General features: G+C 32.9%; 1 protein-coding gene across 2 annotated transcripts in view; it reads right to left on the bottom strand.

Annotated features, from left to right (window-relative positions):
• Positions 1-465: 465 nt before the first annotated feature.
• Positions 466-25,991, bottom strand: part of TSC22D2 (TSC22 domain family member 2) — a 47,185-nt gene continuing 21,659 nt past the window's right edge. For both annotated transcript variants that reach the window (XM_054585202.1, XM_054585203.1), the window contains 2 exons: positions 3,220-3,271; positions 466-2,235 (listed from right to left, as the gene is read on the bottom strand). In XM_054585202.1, the coding sequence (XP_054441177.1) occupies positions 1,975-2,235; positions 3,220-3,271 (313 nt within the window). In that variant the 3' untranslated portion in view covers positions 466-1,974. The remainder of the gene's footprint in view (positions 2,236-3,219; positions 3,272-25,991) is intronic.

The raw sequence follows: 25,991 nt of genomic DNA, 5'->3' as shown, positions 1-25,991 counted from the left end.
GTTATCCATTAACATTATAATTTGTTTATATTGAATATATCCAGCAGCATAACTAAAATATAAAATATTTGATATTCTCACATATACCTGATTTTATGCATTTAGTTTGTGGCTAATCTGATTTTTTATTTTAAATAGATAAAAAAGAACACTTATTTATCCTCTTTTAATGTGAAGAGCTAACTATTGGTTCTCATTAACTCCTGATTAGCTAGCTGGCCATAGATACAGAGAATATTAATCTCTATAGGCACCTTTCTGAATTCAAGTAAATGTTTTTGGTAGACAAGGATTTCCTACTTAAATGTCATTGACATAATATGAATATTGCTCGCCATTCTTGCATTCTTTAAATTATTTTACTTTGAAAATTTAAGAACTATCATTAAGTCTTTAATAACATGGGTTTTCATTTAAGGAGTATTTTGAACTGTGAAAATACAAATCTAATCAAATTAAATTTTGAACACATATAGAGCCAAATATTTCAACAAAACTGTAGTTTAATTTCAGAAAATGTGTTAAAATATATATTTATACATCAATTTCTGACATATACACTTAATGTGTTAGTATACACAAAATGATGCTTTCTCTTGAAACTGTATTTATGAAATGTACATTTTAATTTAAATACTCAGTATACACTGCACTTTATCTGCAAGTTGCATTTATTAAATACATTAAAATCTGCAATGTAACAAAACGTTTTCTGCATACGAAATTCAAAACACCATTTTAAATGAACAAAAGATGGCTCACTTCATTTTTTTTTGTATTTTACAACTAGTGTATAGCACACTAGCTCAGCTCCACCATACTACCTGTTCGTTCTTTTTTATTTGACATTGTTCACAGACTAGTACATATTACAATAAGAGTGCTGGATAAAAACATGAGGTACGAAAGTGGTTCAAAGAGTATAGGTCATGCAGATCATGCTAGACAGTAAAGAAAATTGTGACTGAGAAAACACTAAAAAAAAAAAAAGAAAATACATAAAGAATGTGCATTATATATATATTAAAAAAACAAAACAAAAAGAAAACAACAAAAACTCCATTACACAGCTTTGCTTCTTTGGTTACAAAGTAGGTTGAACAATTTCACAGCTTTTTATTCCCACCCTCTCAAAAAAAAGTCATACGAAATGTCAAAAAGCAGAGGAATCGTGGCAATTTTTCTATTAGAAAGTAGAAACAAATGAACAAAGTTTTCTTCATCAAAATAGCCCAATTATTTATTATATCACAATAACTGGTGACTACCTGTACAGTTGCACTATGTTCTTCATACTTACACTATACAAAATTTACATTCAAGCTGGGTCTTTACTACTAAAAATAAATACCGAAGGTAAATTGCCATTAGTGTTAGAAATATGCCAGGATTCTTTTGTTCAATTATTGCCTAAACGTTTTATCTATTAAATGCAATCCTGTCTTTCAATTCCTTTACTGATACTTATAATTATTCAAAAAAATTAAAAAAGTTCTGTGACATTGTTCATGTACATTATGAAAATAGCAGCCCTGTAATAAATAAAACACAAATAAATGAAAACTTATGTAGGCAAATGTTACTGATATTGAAAGAAAAGTGGCTCTTTAGATGACTGTTATTTATAATATGATAGGAAGGCTCAGGGTAAACCCATGTAATAGAAACATGGAAGAGCCACCAAAGCTCTCAAAAGACCTCACTCATGCCCACCAGGTAAAAGGCAGGCTTTGCTTGCTTTAATAAACCACATCTATTATTCTCCTTGTGTATCGATGACGTAAAACTGGACATCAACAGTGCTGCATGACATCTCAAAGAGAGGAAAAGCTCTTGTAGAATGATTGTCTAATACTGAAAAGGCCAAACACACAACCGAAGCATGGCTACTTGCTTTCATATAAAGTGGAAAGAACACCAGTGGCACACAGGATAGATTGCTTTCAGTTTTTTTCTTAATGAGGCAAGAAAGCTTTATGCTGAGGAGACATTCGGCTGCTGTGGAGGTTGCGCTGGCTGCGGAGGCTGTGCTATCACTGCTTGCTGTTGAGAAGTGCTACCAGGATTGGCCTGTTGGGCTGGGAGTTGGGATAATTGATCATTGTTTGAAAGAGATTTTAACAGTGCATTTTCTCGTTCAAGTAAAGAGTTTCTTTCAACTAATTCTTTTATTTGTTCCTTTAGAACTTCCACTTCTTCTCTTACTGCATACATCAAATGGCTTTTCACCAAATCCTGTGAAAAACAAAATTAGGAATGTCAAAAAGAGAGAAAAGAAAATGTGTTACTTGGTTCTAGCCTACCTGGTGCCTTATAAACATAAGGTGTTTTCATATTAGTTTTCCTGCTCTTGTTTTTAATATTTCTACTGTATCTTGAATGGCCCTAAGGGAGATGGGATGGAAAAAATCCAGTTTCCAACTAGGACAGCAAGACCAGGATTTTCTTTTCAAAGTTTGAAGAGATTTCTAAAAATACTAGCTTTTTAAATTGTTGATTATAAACTTAGAATTCAAAAAAAGTTTGAAAATCATATGCTTAGATGCTGGACTAAGAGAGCAAAGGATGTTAAACTGTCTGATATTAAACTAGTTACATAGTTCTGCTTTAAGAGATGAGATGATCCTGCAATTTTCAATCTTAAAACATTGTGGGTTTTTTTTTTTAAATAGGGTGAAACTAACAGTTCTTATTTATAGCTTTGCTACAGTTTTAATAAACTTGAATCAAAATATTTTATATAATATGAACAGAGTATATTTAAGGGAACAGAAATTTTTGACAGTAATAGAAATCAGAACCAGAATCAACAGAAACAAATTTATTAAATCTGAGTAAAACTGTCTGTAAATGACCAAAGGATGACAAAATTTCTAAAGTTTTCACTTTAATACTTTTTTGTCTCTAAACTATTTTTGATGATGAAATACTTGAAGAAACATAATGTATTTTGATTATGTATACCCCTCAAAATGGCTTCTATCAATGGTTATGCATAAAAAATGTGAGATGTTCAAATGGGGAAAATATTTACTCCATTGATATTTTTAGACTAAGATTCTTAATGTTCTAACATCTTTAATTAAATCTCAGTATTAAAAATATACTTTTGTCATCTTGGTTTAAAGAAATTAGGTGTTTGTTTTTAACAACTGATAAAAACCAAGTGCTTCGCAAAACCAACAATCTATAAAACGAGGACTATAAACTTCTACTTACCATTGCTTGTTCTATTTTGTTGTCAATGGCTACACCACCTCCCCCAGATGCACTGGAAAAAATTAAAATATTTCATTAAATTATTCTAAAAAATGTAATGTCCCTTCCAACTCTTAAAATAATTAAGAACATCTGTGTTTTACTTAAAATAAAAAATAGTAATTTAAAGCTTATTAAGTAAGTCTATTCTTATAATTTCAGTTCCCAGCGAGCTTTCATTTGAAAATGAGGATCTCAGTAGATAGATGACACTTCTAAAAATCCTTTGTACTTTCAACGTTTCTAAATTGCCTATGGCAAAATATGCTACTTTACAAGTAACTCCCAATTTTATTCAGGACTTCTCAATTCAGTGAACTTAAAAAAAAAATTGTGAATGAACAGTACCCTCTCCACACTTCTTAAACTTCAATTAACAACTATGTATCCTAAATTGCCTTTCAGGTGGAAATATCAGTAGTTACTTATTACATTATATTTCAGATAATGACTTTTCTTCTACAGATTTGATATTTTGATATCTGGTTTAACAATTTTTAGATTTGGCTTATAAAAATGATTCAGAGGGCTTTAGGGCAAACAGTACTTGCAGGGTTGGTTAACAAGGAAGTCAACATTCTGGCTGAACTACATGCTTTGATTGTAGGTTATTAGCAGGCAAAATCACCTACAAGGTAAAGTATGTGGTTTGGACTAGTTTTTCTTGGAAATAACTGGAAGTAGTCTAGCTGGTAAGTACATCCAAGTTCAAATATCAGCTTGGCATTTGTATGATAGTGACACAGAAATTTGAATCTGTGGCAGTTTATATTCTCCCATGTATTAAACAGTAAGTGTAGTGAGGCTCCATATCCTTTTCTTGGTGTTTTTGTAAACTTTGAACAGTTAATAAGTTTTCTTATAAAGACAAATCTAATACTTTAGTCCTCTGTATCAATAAAAAAAGTTCTTTAAACAACTTTTTATAAAACTTTACTAAATACTCTTCATAAAGTATATGCCACCCAAGAAAATCTTGATGCTAGTACATCTGAAAACTATTTTACTTTAGATGATGTGGACCCTCAATGTTGTATCAAACTGGGTTTCAGAAATATGTCTGATGGAGTAGTGCTTTTTATATTATAATCTACGTATCTGGTTATAATCCTGGTTCTGCTACTCACTATCTATGTGACTATTAGCAAATCAACCATTTAATTTCCCTGGACCTCAGTTTCCTTATCTGTAAAATGAAAGGACTGGTCTCAATGCCTCACTAGACTTGCTACTTCTTAATCCTGAAATCTCTGAATCAACACAAGGAAGACACTAGGCTTGTTTATCTAAGCATTAACAACATTAATTATATCATACTTCTTCCCTTTTTTGCTGCTGCTATTTCTAAGATTAAAAGGAACTTCTGTATACCTAAATAACTGAAAAGGACCTACCATTAATAAATACTTATACTGGTCACAATTTGATAAAAAAATAGTGATAGGCATTTAGATTAAATTTTGCCTGAGAATCTTAGATTATACTTTCTGTATTTTTTATTTCTATGTCAAAAAAAAACTGAGTTTTAGCCATTTCATGATTTAAGATACATTCAATTCTTTCAACACATCTGTTTTAAACAGAACACCTTAAATGCTAATTTTAACAGCAGTTTTATACATTAACAAGCAAACCAAACAAAAAAACCCCTAAACCCTTAAAAAAAAAAAAAGCTTCATTGCTTTTTTTTACATTAAAATAAAACCAGTTAAGTTTCCAAACCATTCCCTTAACTAAGAAACAATAAATTAGCAACCTATTCTTTGCTGATTTAATAAACTCTAGTCCTGACTCAACTCTCTTTTAACAGCAAGAGGAACAGGTTTTCAAAACAAATAAATCATGTTGAAAATGTCCATTAAAACGTATTTATATTTCAATTTTGTTAAGCATTGTACTTTAACAGAATTAAGTCATTCAGATACAATTACTATCACTGTAGTGATCTTTGCTATTTTGATGAATTTGACAATTCTATAACCTACTGCAGTGGTTCTCAAACTTTAGCACCAGAGTCATCTAGAGGTCTTAAAACATAGATTGCTGGGTTCTACGTCAGTTTCTGATATAGTAGGGTCTAGGCTGGAACCCAGGAATTTTCACTTCTAACAAGTTTCCAGGTGATGCTGATTCTGCTGCCAGACAAACCATATCAGATGTCCTTTGAGAGCCACGGGCTTACAGAGATGGAAGTTGTAAGAAGAGAAAAAATAATAAAAACAATTCTATTTTGAAAACTTCTTAGCCCAATACACAAAAGCCTTCATAACCTTGAGCACTGCCTTCTATGGTTTCCTTTCGTGTCATATGCCATTTGGTCTGTTCTATTATAGTCTCAGGTAACTATTTTCAGTCTGTGGAACACATATTCTCTCAGGTTTCCATGCCTTTGCACAAATTGCTCCCTCAACTGGATATGCTGACAGTTCCAATTCATCTGGTTATCTTTTACTTGTTCCTTAAGATGTTCCAGTGGCATCTTTTCTATGCCTCCTTCTAATCCCCTAAAGTAGAACTTACTACTCCATCCCTCCTATGGTCCACTAATCGTCACAAACTTTTTACAGTGCATAACCAGGAAAGCAGATTAGCAAATTCTAGCTTCTCCATATACTCACTGTGTGAATTCTGGGAAATTATTTAACCTTTTTAGGCATCTTTTTTTTCCCCATCTAAAATAAGGATTATATGCCCTAATTCATAAATTCCTGTGATGATTAAGTGAGTTTAAACAATACTACCACTGTTAACTCTGCTCCTTGAGGGAGGTTCCTTATCTTCTTGACCTGTGTCAAGACTGAACTCAGTCCTTGGCACATAGAAGCTCAAATTCATACTGAAATAGTTTGGACTTGAAACAATTACTGGTTTACAACAGGAAGCCACTGATATTTTTTGAGTTTGACTAAATCAGTAGTTCTCAAAGTGCAGTCCCTGGACCAGCAGCATCAGCATCACTCAGGAACTTGCTGGAAATATAAGTATTTGGGTATACCCCAGACCACTGAATTAGATACTCTTGAGGTGGGACTCAAGAAGTCTATTTTAGTAACTCCTCCAGATGATTCTGATAAAACCTAAAGTTTGAGCACCACTGCTTTAAATAGCTTGATTTACAATAAAGATATCAATACTGTAGGTAGTCTTAAATAAACAGATAAGAGGGTATTCTATTTCAAAATCTCAGAACACGGTTTAATATAGTTTCGATGAGGGTAACAAGTTTTCTATTGTGCTCAAAATCAACACAGTGGTTTGGGCTTCATGTTCTCTTTTAAAATGAGAAAGATCGACTAAAGTAGAATAATTTTCCCTCATTTGCCTTCTTGACCATTAATGGTGTGGTAGAGTATATATTACTTTCTTTTTATTATTGCATTCACCACACTGGAACTTAATGGTTAACCAGTTTCTGAACGTAAGTTCCTTAAGGGAAGGTTTCCTAAGGCTTTGTAACTATTCTGGTAAACTTTAAGTGCTATATAAAGACAAGGGATGATTTTTCTTTTTAAAAAAGAAACTTGCTGTATACTATGGGTTACTCTTTTAGAATAAAATTCTACCTTGATTAGTATTTATTAGATAAATTAAAAATTGTGTTTATGGAGAAAATGGATAGAAATATAAAACCTATGGAGGAAAAGCAACAAGAATGGCTATATTTTTTGTATGATGGATTTTTATTTACTAGAATTGCAGCCCCCACAGAAACAAATGGGCCTGAATTTAGGGTTTTTATAATGTAAATTACAATCACATTCAATGGAGAGGTAAACTCACAAGAATCAATGCTACAGCAAGATAGCTTGGCTTTCCATGCTGCTGTTCATGTTTTAATTCATCCCAACTGGCCCCTGACCATAGCTTTCCTTCCTAGGCCTCCTTATTCTTATCACAACAGATCATTTGCAACTTCACTCAGAAGACAAGAGGCCAGATAGAAACCTCTAGCTTCACAAGTTCTCTGTATTTTTATCCCTTTAATAGACTGCCTTGTTCATACTCTCAGCTCAACAACTTTGTACGAACCACCCAGTTTTTCTAAAAATTAAAAACAGAGTCATGATAACTTGATCTTACACATGCACACATACACAAAAACCTATGAGGAATGAAATTAATTTTTTCTTTATTAATGTGGACAGAGACATCATGGCTACTTGTTTAAAATAGAAATAGTGCAAATTTCTTCTCTTACATATTGATTATTTTATCTTTCTTCTGTTCTCCCCTGGATACAGATGCTACTTAACAAAGCAGCAAGGTAGAGGGAAAAAAACACTTAAATGACTACCTGCTTTATGGCAGGCACATGTTATTTTAGTGAGTCCTTACTACAAATATGAACAATGTTTTCATTTTACAGTTCAGAAAACTGAGGTCAAGTAGCTTACTCAAAAACACAATGCTAGAGACAGGATTCAAACCCAGGTCTAATTAATGTCAAAGCACATGCCTTATCTGTTTATTTATTTATTTACCATTACAATAAGACTGTGAAAAAAAGCAAGTATCTATAATGACCTAAGAGAAAGAGTCATGTATGAAGAGTGCTTTGACTAAGCACCACATGCTAGTTGTGAAACCATAAGCATAAATCCAAAGATTAAAACTGTTCATAATTGCCATTTATCTTATCTAGCACATTCCTAGAAGAGGTTCAGCTCTGAGAATAAGGGAGGTAACTTCTTGGAAAAGGCACTTGCTCAGTGATCTTTAGACATCCAGTATAGCTTCCCTATTCACTAAGAACTAATGTTCTTTTGGTTTGTTAGAAAGCTGAAGATATCTTAAATATATGTGTATGTATATACAAAATATTGCAAAAAAAAAATTTACCTTGCTTTACTCAAAGACCCTTCTAATTTTCTATGTCACAATCACAAAATCTACTACTATAGAGATTTCCCAAATACAAAACCAAATCTTTTATAGATTAAGAACAGACTTCTTTGATTGAGCTGCCAAATCTGATACACTTATGTTCAACCCCCTTATTTAAACCAGGTAAAAATGATTCTTCATAAACTCTCAAGTAGAAGCTACAATCATTCTTGGAGGCCAATCCTCAGAAACCACCTGTTTCTAGTGTATCATGTATAACCGTCAACACTGTCTCCCACCCCCTGACAGTGAACTCTATAAATAACATCACTACTAACATGCATTAATTTTAACCTGGGTAACATTTTGCCTTTTCTCTAAGAAATACATGTTTTGTTTTAAAAAAATGTTAAGCTGATTTCAAAAAAATAAATGTAATAACCATCACAGGCTTGTTAGGCTGGGTTCAAGTAGGAATAAAAATCCATCACTCTTCTGTAAGAGGAACTGAAAAATATTTATAGCTTAACACTTAATTTAAGAGCAGATACCTCGCTGGTGTGGCTCAGTGCGTTGAGTGTCAGCCTGCGAACCAGAGTCGCAGGTTTGATTCCCAGTCTAGGGCACATGCCCGGGTTGCCGCCAGGTCCCCAGCAGGGGGCACATGAGAGGCAACCACACATTGATGGTCCTCTTCTCTTTCTCCCTCCCTTCCTCTTTCTAAAAATAAATAAATCTTAAAAAAAAAAGAGCAAATAGCAATTCTCCTTCCGAAAAAAAAAAAAAAAGGCCTAAATAGATAAAAATTCATATAGACTTAATCTCTGGCCAAATGCTAACTCCTATGATTAAGAATATAACTATCAAAGCTAACAAACAGTAAACTAAGCCAAAACCTCAAAATTGTATGTATTCTAATTACTGATCATAAGTTATAAAAATGTAAAAACAAGCAATGTTATATTTCATCACAGAAGTGTCCCCTGGGGAGTTTTATTATTGGTAACACAAAATAAGTGATTTTTGTGAAAGCTGTTATTCATGCTAAACAAAGCAGGTAAAATGGATACTCACAAAACTAAATACTATTATTTTCTCAAGTAACCAGTCTTAAAATGGTGTTAATAAAAGCTTTTACCAAGGTACTATTAAAAACCCAGCTAAATACATCAGGATTGATATTTGTTTTTAGTATCTAAAGAAACCTTGCTCACCAATGCCCTCAACATATTTTACATTCATCTAATTAATTTTAGGTCAAAATCCTGGTCAGAAAAGAGTGTTTAAAAAGAGGAAAAAAAGGATACACGCTGTGGATTTTACTGCTGTCAATTTCCTGGTTTTGAGTGTTATACTCCAGTCATGCAAGATGTCACTACTGAGGGGACTGGGTAAAGGGATATATGAGACCTCTCTGTACTTTTGGTAACTTTTTATGAATATAATTATTTCAAAATCCAAGTTAAAAAAAGATACACTCACATGGTAAAAAATAAATTCAAAGAGGACACACAAAAAAGTATACAGTCAATACAACGGCCCTCTCTTACCTCAGATTCCATTTGTCTGGAGCCAACTATTGGGTTGGCCAAAAAGTTCGTTTGGTTTTTAAGTAAAAATAAAAGACACAGCTTTAGTAAACAATGTATTCACTGTTTTGTTCCACTACCTTTTGCCATCTTTCAGGCAACTTCATAAGAGCATCTTCCCAAAACTTTATTGTTTTGAGTAAAGAACTGTTCCAGGTGCCGTTTGCAGTCTTTCAGGGAGGGAAATGAAATTTTTTCCATTGACAGAATTTGGTTAAGACCAAAATAAATGGAAATCCAAAGGTGCATGTCTGGTAAATATGGTGGATGAATTAGAACTTCCCAGCCAAACTGTAACTGTTTTTGCCTGGTCATCAAAGAAACATTGCGTTATCCTGATGGAAGACTATGCGTTTCCTGCTGATTAATTCCCATGCTTTTCATCCAGGGCTGCTTTCAGTCTGTCTAACTGGGATTTCTTGTTGGAATTAATTGTCTAGTTTTTTGGGAGAAGCCCATAGAGGACTCACTTCCATTCCCATACACAACATCACCTTCTCTGGATGAAGACCAGCTTTTGGTGTGGTTGGTGGTGGTTCATTTTGCCTGCTCCACGATCTCTTCCATTCTTATTATTGGAAAGTATCCATTTTTCATCACTCGTCACAATTTGTTTTAAAAACAGAACATTTTCATTACCTTTAAGAAAAGAATCACGTGCAAAAATACATCAAGGTTCCTTTTGTTTAACTTACATGGAACCCAAACATCAAACTGATTAACATAACCAAGCTGGTGCAAGTGATTTTCAATGCTTGATTTGGGTATTTTGAGTATGTCAACTATCTCCCATGTGGTATAATGCTGACAGTCCACAGTGTCTCGATTTGAGAGCTATCAGCTTCAGCTGGTCTACCCAACTGTGGAGCATCGTCTAGTGAGAAATCTTCAGCACAAAACTTTGCAAACCACTTGACACGTTCTACCAGTCACAGCACCTTCTCCATATACTGCACAAATCTTTTTTTGCTTTTCAGTTGCATTTTTACCTTTCTTGAAATAATAAATTATAATATGCTAAAAATGTTGCTTATTTGCTTCCATCTTCAATATTAAAATGGCTACACACACAAAAAAATCACCATTTTGATTTTTTTTAATGCACATTGATATGACAGCTGTCACAACACAATCACTCTAACAAAACTGTTTGAATGAAGTTAAAGAACTAAGCACTACTAGAGCCATCTTACAGGAAAAAAACGAATGGACTTTTTGGCCAACCCTATTAGCAGCCTTTTTAAAAAAGTCCATTTAGGAAGAATGTCTTTAATACTTCGGAGCAGGAAAGGTCTTTCTAATTATGTCTCGAAATACAGAAAATTAAAAAAACTTCAATAATTGCCCTAAAATACAAAATACTTCTACAAATCTATTAAGACTACAGGCCCAAGAGAAAAATGGATATAATTCACATGACAGTTCACAAGAAATGACATGAAAAATACTCAACATCTCATTCATAATAAAATATAGTATTAAAACAATAATGTAATACAATTTAAAAAGACTGGCAAACATATTAAAATTTAATATACTGTTAGTGAGGCTGTCAGAAAATGGGCCTTTTCATGCAGTGCTGTTCCAAGTGGTATAACCAGCATAGAGAGCAATTTTGCACACACACATATACACACATTTACTCACTCTTTGAGCCAACAATCTTACATCTGGGAGTTTACCCTACAGATATTTATACATACATAGGAAATAATGTACTTATAAGGCTACTCATTACAGCCCTGTTAATAACAGCAAGACTTCTATCACCAGGGAACTGGTTAAATAAATCATGGTAGAGCCATCCATTTAACTGAATCCTACCCATTTGTAAACAAACTAACACACACACCCCCCACAAAGATGTGCCTCTGTGTACTAAAATGGAAACAATGTGTCCTAGAGATCTCTAAAAGTAAAAGTATAGATGGTGTTTATTAGCATTTGTATGAAGGAGGCGATAATATTGTATATTTTATTTGCTTGTCTATACATAAAGAAACAGAAAGAATATACATACAAACTAAGAAAGTGATTATATGTTTGGGAAGGCAGGCAGATGGGGGACAGGGGCAGAAGTTAAGACTACTTTCACTGAGTTTTGGAGAACAAAAAACACCCCAAAATGAAAATGACTCATGGAGTTTTTACCCTGTACACCATGTGAACTCAAGACATGAACAAAAGGCAAACAGGAAAGGGATAAAGAAGGAAAGAGGACCCAACTCCACTTTCTTTAGGAACTATTTCATTCTGGAAGATAGGGTACTACGTCCAACATAAAAAGCAACAATCAATATTAAGTTATGTTTGTGATTTGTAAAATGTATTTCCTTGGCTTAGGGTGAATTATAGTCATTTTAAAATATGGTGTAAATAATGTTCATAACTTTCAGTACAGTTATTTCTGTTAGAAGTGGTTTTAATAGGTAAATAGTAAGTTTATAATAAACGTCTATGATATATTAGGCTATGTAAACTTACACAATAAAAATGTTACATTAAAAATGCATTCCAAAGAAGGTATATGTAAGATTATTATTAACTTTACCTTCTTTTTCCAGATATTTATTTATTTACAGAGGAAAGGAGGGAGAAAGAGCAAAGCGAAACATTTATGTGAGAAACATGGATTAGGTGCCTCTTGTACAGGCCCTGACTAGGGGCTGTATCCGCAACCAAGGCATGTGACCTGACCACAAATCGAATCATTGATCTTTTGCTTTGTGGGACAACACCCAAAAAATTGAGCCACACTGGTTGTTACTAGAGCAGGCGCGCGCTCTCTCTCTCTTCCCCCCATTCTTAAAAAGTGTTTTTATTTGTTTTTATTATTTTTTAATTTTTTTTATTGTTCAAATACATTTGTCTCTATTTTCCCACCACCACTTTCCCCTGCCCCTCCCACCCTCAATCCTTCCCCACTTTGGCTTCTCCATGGGTTCTTTATACCTGTTCTTTGATTTGACTCTTCCCCTTTTCTTACCCATTATCCCCCTCCCTCCTCCCCTCTGGCTACTTTTCTTTCAATGTTGCTGGTTATATTTCTCTTGCTTGTTTGTTTTGTTGATTAGAGCAGGCTCTCTTGAAAGAGATTTCATTGTATTGTTTACACAGCAGCAATAGATAATTTGATGATAGCACAATTCATTACTAGGGAACGAAGGATACCTGCTAAGGGGCTTAAGCCCAAATAGAAAATTTGATATTCTAGTCCTGGCTACTTCAAATTACTTCCTGGAGATAGGGAAAACAGTATGTGACTGGCAATTATGTAGACTGAGATGTACACTAGTACCTGAAAGTGAAAAAAGGTTTCATATAGAAGTCCTTTTAGAAATAGAAAGGTTTTCATATTTTGCCAGCTGATGTGTAGTTCAGAATACCGAACAAGGATCTAAATAGTGTAGTTACATTGAAAAGGAATAAAGTGGATGTAGTTCCATATATTCATTCCAGATATTCTAAAACCATTCTTTTAGTCTTTTGGGATAGAAGCTGATGGCAACCAGCTTTTAAAAACATCAAATTTAGCAATTAAAGTATACCTTAATCTAGTAAAAGATCTGTTTTTCAATACTGATAGCAAGAGCTCTCTTTCCTAGAAAGTACAAAATTTAAATAGAAAAGGAGAAAAATTCAGTAAAAATTCTTCATATAAATTAAGAGGTTAAAAACCCAAATAGGAGTTCAAATTACTTCAGCTGTTAGGAAAAGAATAAAGATTTAGAAAAGGCCTTCCGGGGAAAGGACTATGTTTAACAGCCATTTTGTTATAAAGATCAATTCTCCTTTAAAGGGTTGACAAGAGCATTCTTTCCCTCTGAATACAAGGAAATAATAGCACTCTCACCACCTTAGGAAATTTTCATGTTGTAAGTGTATAAAAATGAACAAAATTGAAGGACATGATAAAGAATGTAAAGGGAAATTAAAAACTCTTGATTTGTGCTTCATTTCAGAGACTAACAAGCACTGAATAAATTTTTACCCAGTAGTATAAAAACTTTTATGCAAGCTAAATCCATCTAACATTTTTAAAAGTAATTCAGAACTCTTCAGCAATGACATAAAAAATGGGCCGAAGGGGTAAAAAAAATCAGAAACTATTTTACTGATTTCTAATGCTAATTGATTTCTAATCCTCTCCCTCACTCCCAACACCAGCTCAACTTTTAAATTGGATATCCTAAGTATCCTAAGACCCTCCATGGTTTACTCCCACTCTTTGCTCATACGTTCTTTACTATCTGACTACTTCCATGGATATTCTACCATTCTTTTACAGCTTTCTGCTAAAATGTTTTCTGTAAAGGCTTCTCTAACCCTTTCAGTATTATAGTAAATCATGCCCCATACTACTCATGGGTCACCACTTAGGCTGTGTTTTCAGTTACATCTCTTACTAGACAAAGGTCTGTATGGTATACTAAATCTACTACAAGGCTGGCAGCCATCTACTAGAGAATTTGTTTGCTGTAGAAGCCTGGACCCACAAATTTTATACTTGGAGTTTGAGTCCTAAATACATCACAATTGTAGTTTCTCTAGCTATAACATGAAGTAGCTGTACTGTATTACCACCCCTTCCCCACCAAAGCTATTTCCAATACTTAAAAGCAAAATTTTTTCTTCCAAGCAGTCCTTGATGGGCAAAGTGATCGTTTTAACTAAATTCACAACAAATAATTGAGAAAATATTCTTTAATTTAGTATGAAACTAAACTTGCCATATGTTCTTGCTGCCTAATATGTAATTCATATATCTAGGTAACCCAAATTTCTTTGGAGACAATGGGTCATAAATCCTGAAAGAACTTTGCCTCTTATTTCCCATATAGCCAAGTCTCAGTAACATTTATCTTTCTAGATGACACTTTTGTAAAAAATGATAAATCCCAATCTGTCTTGTCTGCACAATGCCCAACACTCAATGCATCTGGCTGCAATAATACAAAGTTGGACAGTGTCCATCAGTGGTAAGATGACTGGATGTGAAAACAGCAAATAAATGTTGTAGCTTGGCCTCACCTCAGATTTACTCTGTCCTGAGGCAAGTTGTTTTTATTGGGCTTTTTTCCTTCATCATTAGTTTCAAAAACTTTAATTTTTGTCTGGGGAGGGGAAAGAGAGAAAGATAATATATTCAGGATATGTATAGAAAAGAAGCTACCTAAGCAAGCCAGAGGGAAGGAATATATAGCAGGACACTGCAAAATGTGTGGTCATGGGCATTAAGTGAGGTAAAATGATACAGTATTTTTTTTACAACTGAAGCATAAAAATCTGTGAGAGATAAAAGAGAGGATAAAGGAAAGGGATTCACCTGTAATGAAATAAACAATGCCAAGGATGACTGGTGCAACTAGGAATTGGTTAATGTGTCACAGGAAGAAAACTAGATTTTGTTGGGATAAAGAGTGAGTAGCAGAGGAACCTGGGAATAAAGATGAGAAAATGATGAGTACAAGTTTCACTTGGTATTGAATTTTGAGAAATCTGAAATGTAGATCCTGAAAATATAGAAAGAAGGTTGCTGGAAATAGGTATCCCGAACTCAAGAGTAATCTCTAGCCTAGAAGTGTAGACTTGAGAATTGTCAGAATGTGGTAGGTAGCTCAAACTGTGAGAGATGAACTTGCTTCAACAGAAGAAAAATGGAAGATGGGCTTGGGAAGAAAATACCCTTCTTGGGTAACCTGATTATTTATTTCATTGACTAGCTTCGTATTTGCCTCCTTTTTCTCAAGCAGTCTACTTTATTCAACTGAACAGCTACTCTTGAACAAATCCTCTCAATCCCAATTCCACAATGATGTTTAACCAAATGAATGAAATTGAGACTATCTTCTGGAATAACAAATGCCCAATACCAATGAAGAGCATATGCATATTTGCTCATTCCATAGCTAGTCTTTTCATTTATGCCCATTTTTTTTTGAGGGTACAGAGGTGTTCTTTAAAATACCTTTATAGAAAAAGCATAATTCTATAGGCAACATATTTGATAAAGTAAAATTATATTAGGCTAGCGATTAATAAAATTATATTAGGCTAGTGATTAAGATTATCTGACCAAAACTCAGCTTTTGTTCCTAAATTGTTAACTCATCTTTCTTTACTTCCTTATATCACTTCTAATTTGTCCCCAAAATTCAGGGAGAGTAATAAATAAAAATAGGAGTTATCAAGGAACTGTTTCAAAATATGGATAAACCCAGAGGAATAAAAGTAAGAGTACCATGAGATTTTTAAAGAGAGAGTTGCTTCTTTCAGATTAAGATCAAAGGGACAGCACCAAGCATGGTCATCACCCCTTAATGAAATGAAGAGAATTTTGTATCAGAAAAAAAAATCTGGTCTACTTTGCTTTTAATAAATCAATGAATGTTTTTGCATTTGGAATGTTTTAAAGACTTAGACTGGCTTGGGTTTGAACACAGAATTACACAGCTTGTCTTCAATAAATATAAAGTACTAGGAATAGTACTTTCCTAGGTGAATAGTTTTCTAGGTTATCAGTTTACTACCACTTGGCTTTAACTTCTTTTGCTCTCTACTTCATTCTGGGGATAAGAGAGGTTTTATATGCCTAAGCAAAGTGCTGAATTCTCGAGGAATAAAAAAGTGGTTTAAGAGCACAGGCTTTAGCATTATAGAAACTGGTTTTAAATCCCAACTCCACTACTTACAAGTGGGTTGATCCTAGCAGGTTAACATACTGATGCCAGTTTCCTCATATGTAAAATGGGGTCATGGTATATCTTAAATTACAAATGAAGCAGTAAGGTACCAAAAACAATCAATTATAATTAGTTTTAAAAACAGCCCTGGTATGTGTCTCACCCCCAAAATGAAGTAATTCTAGTTATGCCTTAAATTTACTTGATTTCTTTATACCCAATTAATCACATGCTAAAGGTTTATTGCAGTCACAAAATATTTCTTATAGAAGTTATTTTACTTGAGATTTAAACCTACAGCATTATGTTATTAGCACAGCATTCCTGTGGACTGAACTTTAATCAAGTTCTTATTGATTCTCTATAGGATCTCACTGTTTCATTGTATAGGATAAAAATAATCTTAACTTCCTGTGAAAATTTTTCCAAAGGGCACTGAGATCTAACTGAATTAATTAAAATAGAATTTTAATTAAAAATAAAAATATCCCATGTCTTCCTTTAGTGTTGTATAAAATTTCAACAATAAATATTACTAAACACAAATCAAAAGAGTGGGATAAAGTGTTGCTTTGCTTCTAAATCACGTGTTATGCTAGTCAGGAATCACTGCTTTGGAATTACTTAATTCAAAGAGGAATTCTGGTACAGGACAACGAAGGAAAATATAAAGTAGCCCTACCATAAAATCTAAAGGGTTTTAAGGTTTTTTCATTCAAGCAGAACTGTACTCAAATACATACATTTTCAGTGACAAAAAACTTTTTAACAGCTAACAACTTTTTCTCGTTTCAACATAGAACCATGTTTTTGAATTCTAGGCAATTACAATTCTAAAATATAAATATAGTAAATTACAGAATTCTACAATAGTTTACACACATTAATTTGTGTAAAATATTTTATGATAAATTCTAGACTTAAATTGTAACCTGAAAATTTGTTAATTTAATTTAGATTTTAGAGTTAAGACCATCATCTGAATAGGAATGCTTCACCTACATTCTCTGCTCTCTTCCTGTCTTGCCAATAGGCCCCACCTTTTCTGATTCCTCCTCAGATTATTTTGTTTTTGCTACCTTTATTGAAAATTCTTCTCTTTAATTAAACCTTAGGGTAGGAACTCTGTCCATCTCAGGGGACTATTTATTACAACACTATATATAACTGACAGTAAACATTTAGTTCAAGACAAAGATGGAATAAAACTTGTAGTATTTAATGTATTATCTAATTATATTTCTAAGTTCAGTATAAACTTGTTATGTTAGGATTATTATGCCAGTAAGAAGAACCAGGAAATTCACCAGCTCTCTCAACTGTTAGAAACTAATTACTTGGGTTTCACTGGAACATAGTGAAAAACAAGCAGATATTTTGAGCTTTTTCCTTGCTGACAAAGGCAATTAAAATACAAAGGTAATAAACCTTTTTGTGATGCTCCTTGCATCTGGTTGTTACTCACTGAGGAGGAAGAAATGTAGTAGTTTCCATGTATTATAAGTCACTTAAGTAAGGAGAAAAGCTGTTTAAGACTGAAAAACAGAAAAGCTGAAGCTCTATGGATTTTCAGGTTACTTTTGACAAAATTATGCCAGTGAAACACTCAGCAGTTCCATATACTGATTGTGGTGATTACAAAGTCATAGAAGACTTTATGGAAAATAAAGTGGACTTTAAAACCTCTTAATGATCTCTCAGATAAAAACCTTGACACAGATTTTTTACATTAGAATGATGGATTTAGGGAGAAATCATTTTGTAAACCTGGTGTATGGCTTAAATGTATAATGATACCTCATAAATATCCATCTGTGAGTTCTCTCAACTGCCCAATATCATATTCTATAGACAATTAGAAATGAACGTAAAGAAAATAAATAAAAGAAATCAACAGCAATCCTGAAGGTGGAAAGAGGAGGCCAAAAGCTTGCTGGTTTGGTCAGGTCCAATAAGGAAGACAATTCAAACTACTATGCCTTTAAACATGCCTAACCCTATGTACACTAGTGGACCAAAGCACATCTAAAGGAGTCCCATGAAATCCTTGCATCACCAACAGAATCAATAATTAGGAAGTGGGAAAACATCCCCGTAATCTTTAATAGATTAAACACTGTCTATTTACCCATTTTCATTAAACAATGTCTCCTTATCCATTTTTTGGGGGGGAAAAAAGCCCCAAAACTTTAGAACTATCTTTGTACTAAGACCAATAACTTACGGTCATAAACAAAAACACATATACTTGATTATAGCAGCTATGAAATCAAAGAACTACAGAACGTTCTCAGCTTAATGTTTCCACAGAATGGTAGTACAGCTTATATTTTCACATGAACCTAATTTCTTTACTAAATGCTTTTAGTGATGGTAATTATCTGGTTTTTCTGTTTTACATTTTAGATTCTCTTTTGTATAGGAAAGGTTTATAAAAGATTTGAACATGAAGTGGAAAAAGACAGACCAGGATGTCAAGATAAAGAACACTGGAAGTGTTCAAAGGTTAATTAACAACTTAGAAGATATGTTGTAGACATGATTCAAGTATGAGAAAGTGGCTGTAATAAATGACCAATAAATTCCCTCCCAACTCAAATTTATAATTCCAGACTCAGAAGTTAAATTCAGAGATGGTGCTGAATAAAAGGCTTTGGCTCTGGAGTCGTACCCAGGTTTGAAGCTAAACTTCATCACTTTTACAATATGACTTCACCAATTTACTTAGCCTCTCCAAAGGATAGTAACAGGACCAGATACTGGGGTTAATTTAACTAATTAACTGATTTGTATTAGTAAGGTTTAGTGATAAAATCTAAATATCACAAAATACATAAAGAACATTGACTTAGGAGTCAGGTGATCTATTCCTACACCTGACTATTACCTCTAACTGTATATAATGATTTCTACAATTCTTGCCAGATACCAAAATTTGAGATTCCACATTGCAGAGGAATTTTAATGTACTTAAACACTTATCAGATGTTGCTGATTATAGGGTTACGGTAACAAATAAGCATAAACCCAGGACTCAAGTTTACAAGTTAGAGATATTAAGAAATGCTAAGACAGGGCAAGATTTTACAGGCTATTTTGGGTGCACACAATCAAGATTTCAGGTCAGGAAAGAAAGTTTAGCAGAGAAAGTGCTATAGTTGGGTAGAAATGAAAAGAGCACACACAAAAATATTCCAAGTAAAAATAACAGTAGGTATAGTTAACCATGTTAGAAATCTCAAATAATGAAGACCAGTTAGAAAGTTGTTTCATTTCCACGTAAGAAAGGATTGTGTCCTGAATGGGGTGAGAGAGGTTAAAAGGCTGAAGAAATACTCAGAAGACAAGCATGGCAGTACTATGTGATTAACTGGCTATGAGATATCAGGGAAGTGTGAATGAAAGGAGAGATGCCTAGGTAACAGGTTTGGGCACCTAGAGCATATTGATAGTTTCCTATAGCATATACGTGACACCCAACACAATCTATATGTCTTAGCATGATGAAGAATGTGAAAAGTGGTGCTACAGCATCCTGAGGACACCAATAAAAGGACCAATAGAAAGGAAGAGCCAGCCAATGGTACTGAGAAGAAATAACCAGAGAGGCAGAAAACTGGAAGGGATGTTTTCACAGATGTCAAAATGTCAGTGAAAAACTCGAAACCTATGAGATATGAGTATTAGCTTTGTACAAATATTAAAAACACTAAACACTACTTAAAAGCTACTTTACCACATTGCAACTATTAATATCCATGTAAATGTTAACTAAGGTCAGGAAAGGGATATGTGAACACACAGACAGTAATAGTGTTAAAAACTTGGATTAATTTTGATTGTTCTTATTCTATTTACCAAACTTTCCATAGTTTCAATTTTGAAGAGGCGAATATATTACTACTAAAGAAGCTGATGTACAAATGTATTATCTAAAGGAAGACTTTTAAGATAGTAGTCGCATATTCTGATGACCTATCAAGTTGTCTGTATATTTTTTAAAGAAAGATTTTATTTGTTTATTTTTAGAGAGGGAGGGAGGGAGGGAGGGAAAATCCATGCATGACAAATACATTGATCAGCTGCCTCTTGCATGCCTTAACTGGGGACTCAGCCTGCAACCCAGACATGTGCCCCAACTGGGAACTGAACTGGCAACCTTTCAGTTTGCAGGCTGGCACTCAACCCACTAAGCCACACCAGCCAGAGCTGTCTGTACATTTTTAATGATGGCCCTGAAGAAATTAAGTTTATACTTGATCTCTAGAGTATTTAAATTTAACTAAAGAATAAACAAATTCTTATGGTTTCACTTTTTTTTTTAAAGCAGTACTATTATTGTGTATTTCATTTTAAGCCATACTTAGACAAAGGAACTTTATTATAAACTCATAAAACTGGAAAACAGTTATTAGGTTTGGAGATCATTTGAGAATAAAATTAAACAGACCAAAAGAATTCACACGAAGTATGTGCTCAATAAAAAATTCCATGTATTCAAAAAATAAATTTTGCCACATAACTACTTTAGAATTAGACATAAGAGGATTTTAATAGAATTATTCACAACTAAGGATAAATGGGAAACTGATGTAGAACTCAGTAGAGGATTTTACATGGGGTTCATCCCCCTACCAAGAAACATTTGCAGCTCAAAGTAGCTTTTTAAACCCCTTCACAGTGTTTGTTATTTTTAAACCTTAAATATTAAATGGTGAGTTCCTTAATGGTTAATACTACAATACTATTCTAGTAAGTAATAAAACTTTTATAATACATACATTATAAATGTGCTTTTATAATCATAAGCACTAAATTTGAATAGGTTATTTTCTAATGCAATAAATACTTAATTTTAGATAGTAAGCAACTTCCAAATTTATTTTTTGGCAAGTGCTTTACAAGAAGGTATTATAATAGAGGATGAGCCATTTCTACTTAAGTTCAAAGGAAATCAAATTTATGTATTCACATTGACATACAATATAAATTCTCTTATCCTTCAAGTTTTCCAGGATTACTCTGCATACTGCCATACCAATTATGAGCCCAAGTTCCAGTCAGAAAGCTAGATTTGAATCATAGCGAACAACTCTGTGACCTGAGCAAGTGAATCTCTGTAAAATTTTCTATTTCCCTCTCTGTAAATTGAGGATATTGATAATATCTATATAATATGACTGTTGTGAAAATTTTAAAGCATGTCAAAAATACTCAGTTGTATCTGACATAAAGTAACCAGTCAGTATCAAAAACACAACTACTCTGTGGAGAAATCAAATCAGCACCTGGGCACAGAGACTGACAGTATGGAAGTCCTAAACTATTAAAAGAAGGTAGGCTCTATTTGTTCCATTAGTCTAATGGTCACTCATAATAAAATTAGCCTTGGATAATTATCAGTAACAGTTATAATCAGTGTATTCATTAAAAATTTCTTTCATAAGTTACACCTTAGGTGTCTAACAAGGCTTGTCCCTTAGACACAAACATTCAACAACAATGTTTCTCAACTCTTTTTGACAAATCTGACAAATGCCCTGAATCTTTCACTGAAAACTGAACATACATAACATTCAACCCAAAATTCCACAGGGCTCATACTATCCTGAAGCTCATCCACTGACTACTAAATATAGATATCCTACAATAAAAATTAGAAATTATTTTCCTAATTACCAAATTCATGTAATGTATTGTAGAAAGTAAAAAACAAAAAGTATATAAAGTAGGGACAACTGCTGTTAGTTTGTTGTATTTCCTTCCAGACTACCAGTAACTGCAATTTCTGGTTTAAGGAATCTAAGGTTTAAAATATGATTAATATGAAGTCACAGAATACCGTATCGGAAACAATTCAGAACATTGTTCAAAAAATAAGGATGGGTATGAGAGCATGTGTGTGTGTGTTTATGTATGTAAGGGAGAGAATAACCTATCTGTGGTTAAGAATAAAATCAGAAATAGATTAGCAGCCTGTTTAAATAATTTCGAATTATCTTTAATAGGCTTGCAGGATTTATGCACTGCACTTTAATAAAAATATTAATTCTACACCTGAATGGTTTTGGACATGTAACTTAACCCAAGTTCTTTTTCTTCATCCACAAAATATGATTATCTTCAGATTGCAGATTAAGATCACATTCTAATCTAAAGTGTATTATTCCAATAATCCCCCTACAAAATACAGCTGTGTAAGAATAAAGCAAAATAAGTAGGCACACATAACGAGTTAAAAAATTTGTTTTTTAAACTGAATATAATTCTGAAAGAGGATGTTTTAATTTTCAGGGCATACAAAAATGTATATTGACTACTAACATATTTTCATTTGCTACTGGCATCTTAGGTGTTCTCAATGTAAACAAAGTATTTGGGGCTCTTACCTATATTGTAAGCATCTACAGCTGATGCAGTATCAGTATTCAAATAATCTTACTATAAAACAGGATGTCACTATTTTAAAAACTGATTATTTATTAAAAACCACTGCAAAGACATGGCCTTTAGCTGTATGAGGCTTTGAAAGGATTACATCAAGTATTTAAAATTCCAAGTTTTAACTTATATTTAATACTACACTCTTAGTTATACAATGTTCTCATTTTGTTCATAAATAGTCATCTCAATACAATAACATCAGGTATAATACATAAAATCTAATCCATTATGTCTTACCAATTTATGACCTGATGAGACACTCTTGTGGACAACATTCAGTCCTTAGAAGCTAGAATAACCCTCCAACCATGTGAGGGCATCACAACTTTTAAACTTTCGGCTTTCGATCATTATTATGTCACATTCCTCCTCCGATGCTGAATTCTAAAAAAAATTCTAGCAAAGAGTTTAAGTAAATAAATGTTTTAATCAAAGAGCCTTTAAAAATCTTTCATAGCAAAGTTTTATGTTTTACCATGATTACACAAGTGATATTTTGTACTTAAGTATTTTTAATATAAAATAATTTCATATTTGATCTGGATACTTCAAACTTTAAATTTCAACATGGACTTTCAGGCCATCAGGAATATTTGTTAGTAAAGAGTCAACAGAAATGGAATCAATTATAGATTTAAGATCATGATCCAGAAATTATGATTTAACACCATAACTTGCTATAAACAGCTTTGTAGTCTTGTAGAATGGTACTAGAATTCTACTGTTTGGTCCACATCCATTTATGAGTTTCTAGACTTATAGTACAGGTAACTGGATCAGTAATAATCTATACTGATCATTTGTATGCTCAAGAGAGCAATTTTTATACCTAGATCCTAGTCTGTTTCTATGATGCCCAATTTTAAAATTAGACAACATGATGGAAAGAATAAAATGTTACTTTATGTGATTTATATAATAGCCATAACAATGTGTCCTATTCAGAAGTGGTCCTACTGTTGATCTGAGTAGGGGCACATAAGAAAATTGGAAATAGGAAGATTTAATAATGGTAATAATTACTTCATTAAGAACATAATCTTAAGTTTATTAAATTTTTATGAGAAGGCTTTTAATTGGGTATCTATTTTAATCACTGAAGGGTAATATTAATAACATTTTCTGTCTGATAAGAATGCTCATTCATATTTTCAGTTGCTAGTAATCCACTGAAAAGGCCACCCACATATTTATGGGCAGATTGTTTCCCTAAATTCACCCCCCTAATGATGTAACTGGGCAAGGGGAGAGGGAAGGAGGAGGCCATTGTTAAGGAAGATCAATATGTGCAAAGCTATAGAAGACTCAGACAGTATTATAAAGGAAACTCTGCAGCCATCTCCAGAGATATTTGACTCAAACATAGGGACTGGAGTTATGCTGTTACAGTTTTAACTTTTAATAGATTTTTAAAATTATTACACATGGTCATTTAAAAGTATCCCATACAATCTAAAGAACTATTAGGGCTTTTCCAATTTATAAGTATCTTTCCAAATGTAATCTCACAACACATTTGACTTCAATAAAATCATACAACTTTACTGTCATTTGTCAAAGCACAGCCTTATAATGTAATCACCTGGTGAAGGCAAAAATCCGTATTTATGAGGATAAATAATAATTTAAAGTTTTGGTCATTTCATCAACATATTACCTAAATGGTTTTTGAAAATTTAATGAGACTCTTGTCTCCTATCAACCAAAATACTACCATATTTTTTTTAAAAAATGTTATTTTGATAATTTAGTCTTTTGTGGGACAAGTCCTGTGAGAAGAGACAAAAACCCAGCCATATTCAACAAAGTAAATGCTTCCTGAAATACATTTATGCTGGTAATTTCCTTGTCTGTAAGACTTTGATGAACTGGTCATTTAAAGGGCAGACTACCTGACAATTTGTTAAAAGGCCTGTCAACAATAAGCATTGTTATAATAAATGCCTGGAAAGCCTTTAGAAAACATAATTTAAACCAGCCATAAAAAGCAAACTTAGTCATTTCACGTTGAAGCTTACAGAAAAAAAAAATTTAAAGTGTTTGTGAAATATACAAATATATGGTAAATTTTGGACTTAAGAGCTACATACATTTAAAAATATATAAAACTTCTATACAAAAATTTTCCTGAGTATACATTTTCAAAATTAGTTGCTATCAAATACAGGGGTCACACTCGACAAGGTTCAATCATGAAATTACAACATGCAAAAAATGCTTATTAAAAATATGAAATAAAATTAGGTAATTGAAGTGCTTGTGGATGAATTAAGATTAATTAGATATCCTTTAAAAATTAATGTGAAATTAGAAATATTCTAAAAAATGAATATTTACTTAGAAATCTATTCTCATATACCAATTGTAATCCTGAATCTGTGTCAAAATTGCAATCAAATCTTTAACTAGGAATATGCTATTAAAAGTTCTTATAGTCAAGCAAGAACTAGGCTTAAGGTTATCATTATTTAGCCAGTTCTATGGCAAATTCTTATTACTAGAACAAAGGAGCACAGAGGTAAAATGGTGGATGATTTGCAGTTTCCAGGTCATTATTTGGAAACTGATACGTGAAATCAGACAAACCTAAAAGCATTCCTAAAGGAACTTTTTATTTCAACAAATATGCTTAGCTTCCTTTAATACAAAATTTCATTTTCAAGTGTCAGCTACATTATTTAGAAAGTTTACTACATTGTTTTGAGAAATCCTAGACATGGTAAGTCAATGCTTGCGTCTTTTAAGATGAGAAATGCTTATTTTTCAATGGAGAAAGGGGGAAATGGAGCAACCCTGTGTGCCTCCAATAAATTATACAGCAGTCTTTCCATACATCATGTATTAGGGAAAATGCTGGAAATAGCAAAGATAAACTTATGGAAAAAAATTATACCTAATAGACCTAATGTACCTAATACAATGAGAATACTGGAAAGATTGTGTTCCAAGAAATTCATATATAAAAAGACATACACAATTATAGAAAACCTCAAATATCTGTGGTTGAGCCAAGATACTAAATACTAAAAAAGTTGTTTAGCATGTTATGCATTATATCAAATGTCCCTATTGGTGGAAGATAATGCAACATGTATAGCTTAAAGAATTTCATTAATATAGCTTTGAAAACCAGTTCTAACCAGATAGGTTATTAATATTTTTAATAGATCGTGTTTATTCACAAATAACTTAT

The sequence above is a fragment of the Pteronotus mesoamericanus genome, unplaced genomic scaffold (genome assembly GCF_021234165.1).
Source record: "Pteronotus mesoamericanus isolate MK-2021 breed Mesoamerican mustached bat unplaced genomic scaffold, CSHL_Meso_final contig_82, whole genome shotgun sequence".
NCBI lineage: Eukaryota > Metazoa > Chordata > Mammalia > Chiroptera > Mormoopidae > Pteronotus > Pteronotus mesoamericanus.
The sequence above is the reverse complement of the archived record's forward strand: the minus strand, read 5'-3'. Positions and strand labels throughout refer to the sequence as shown.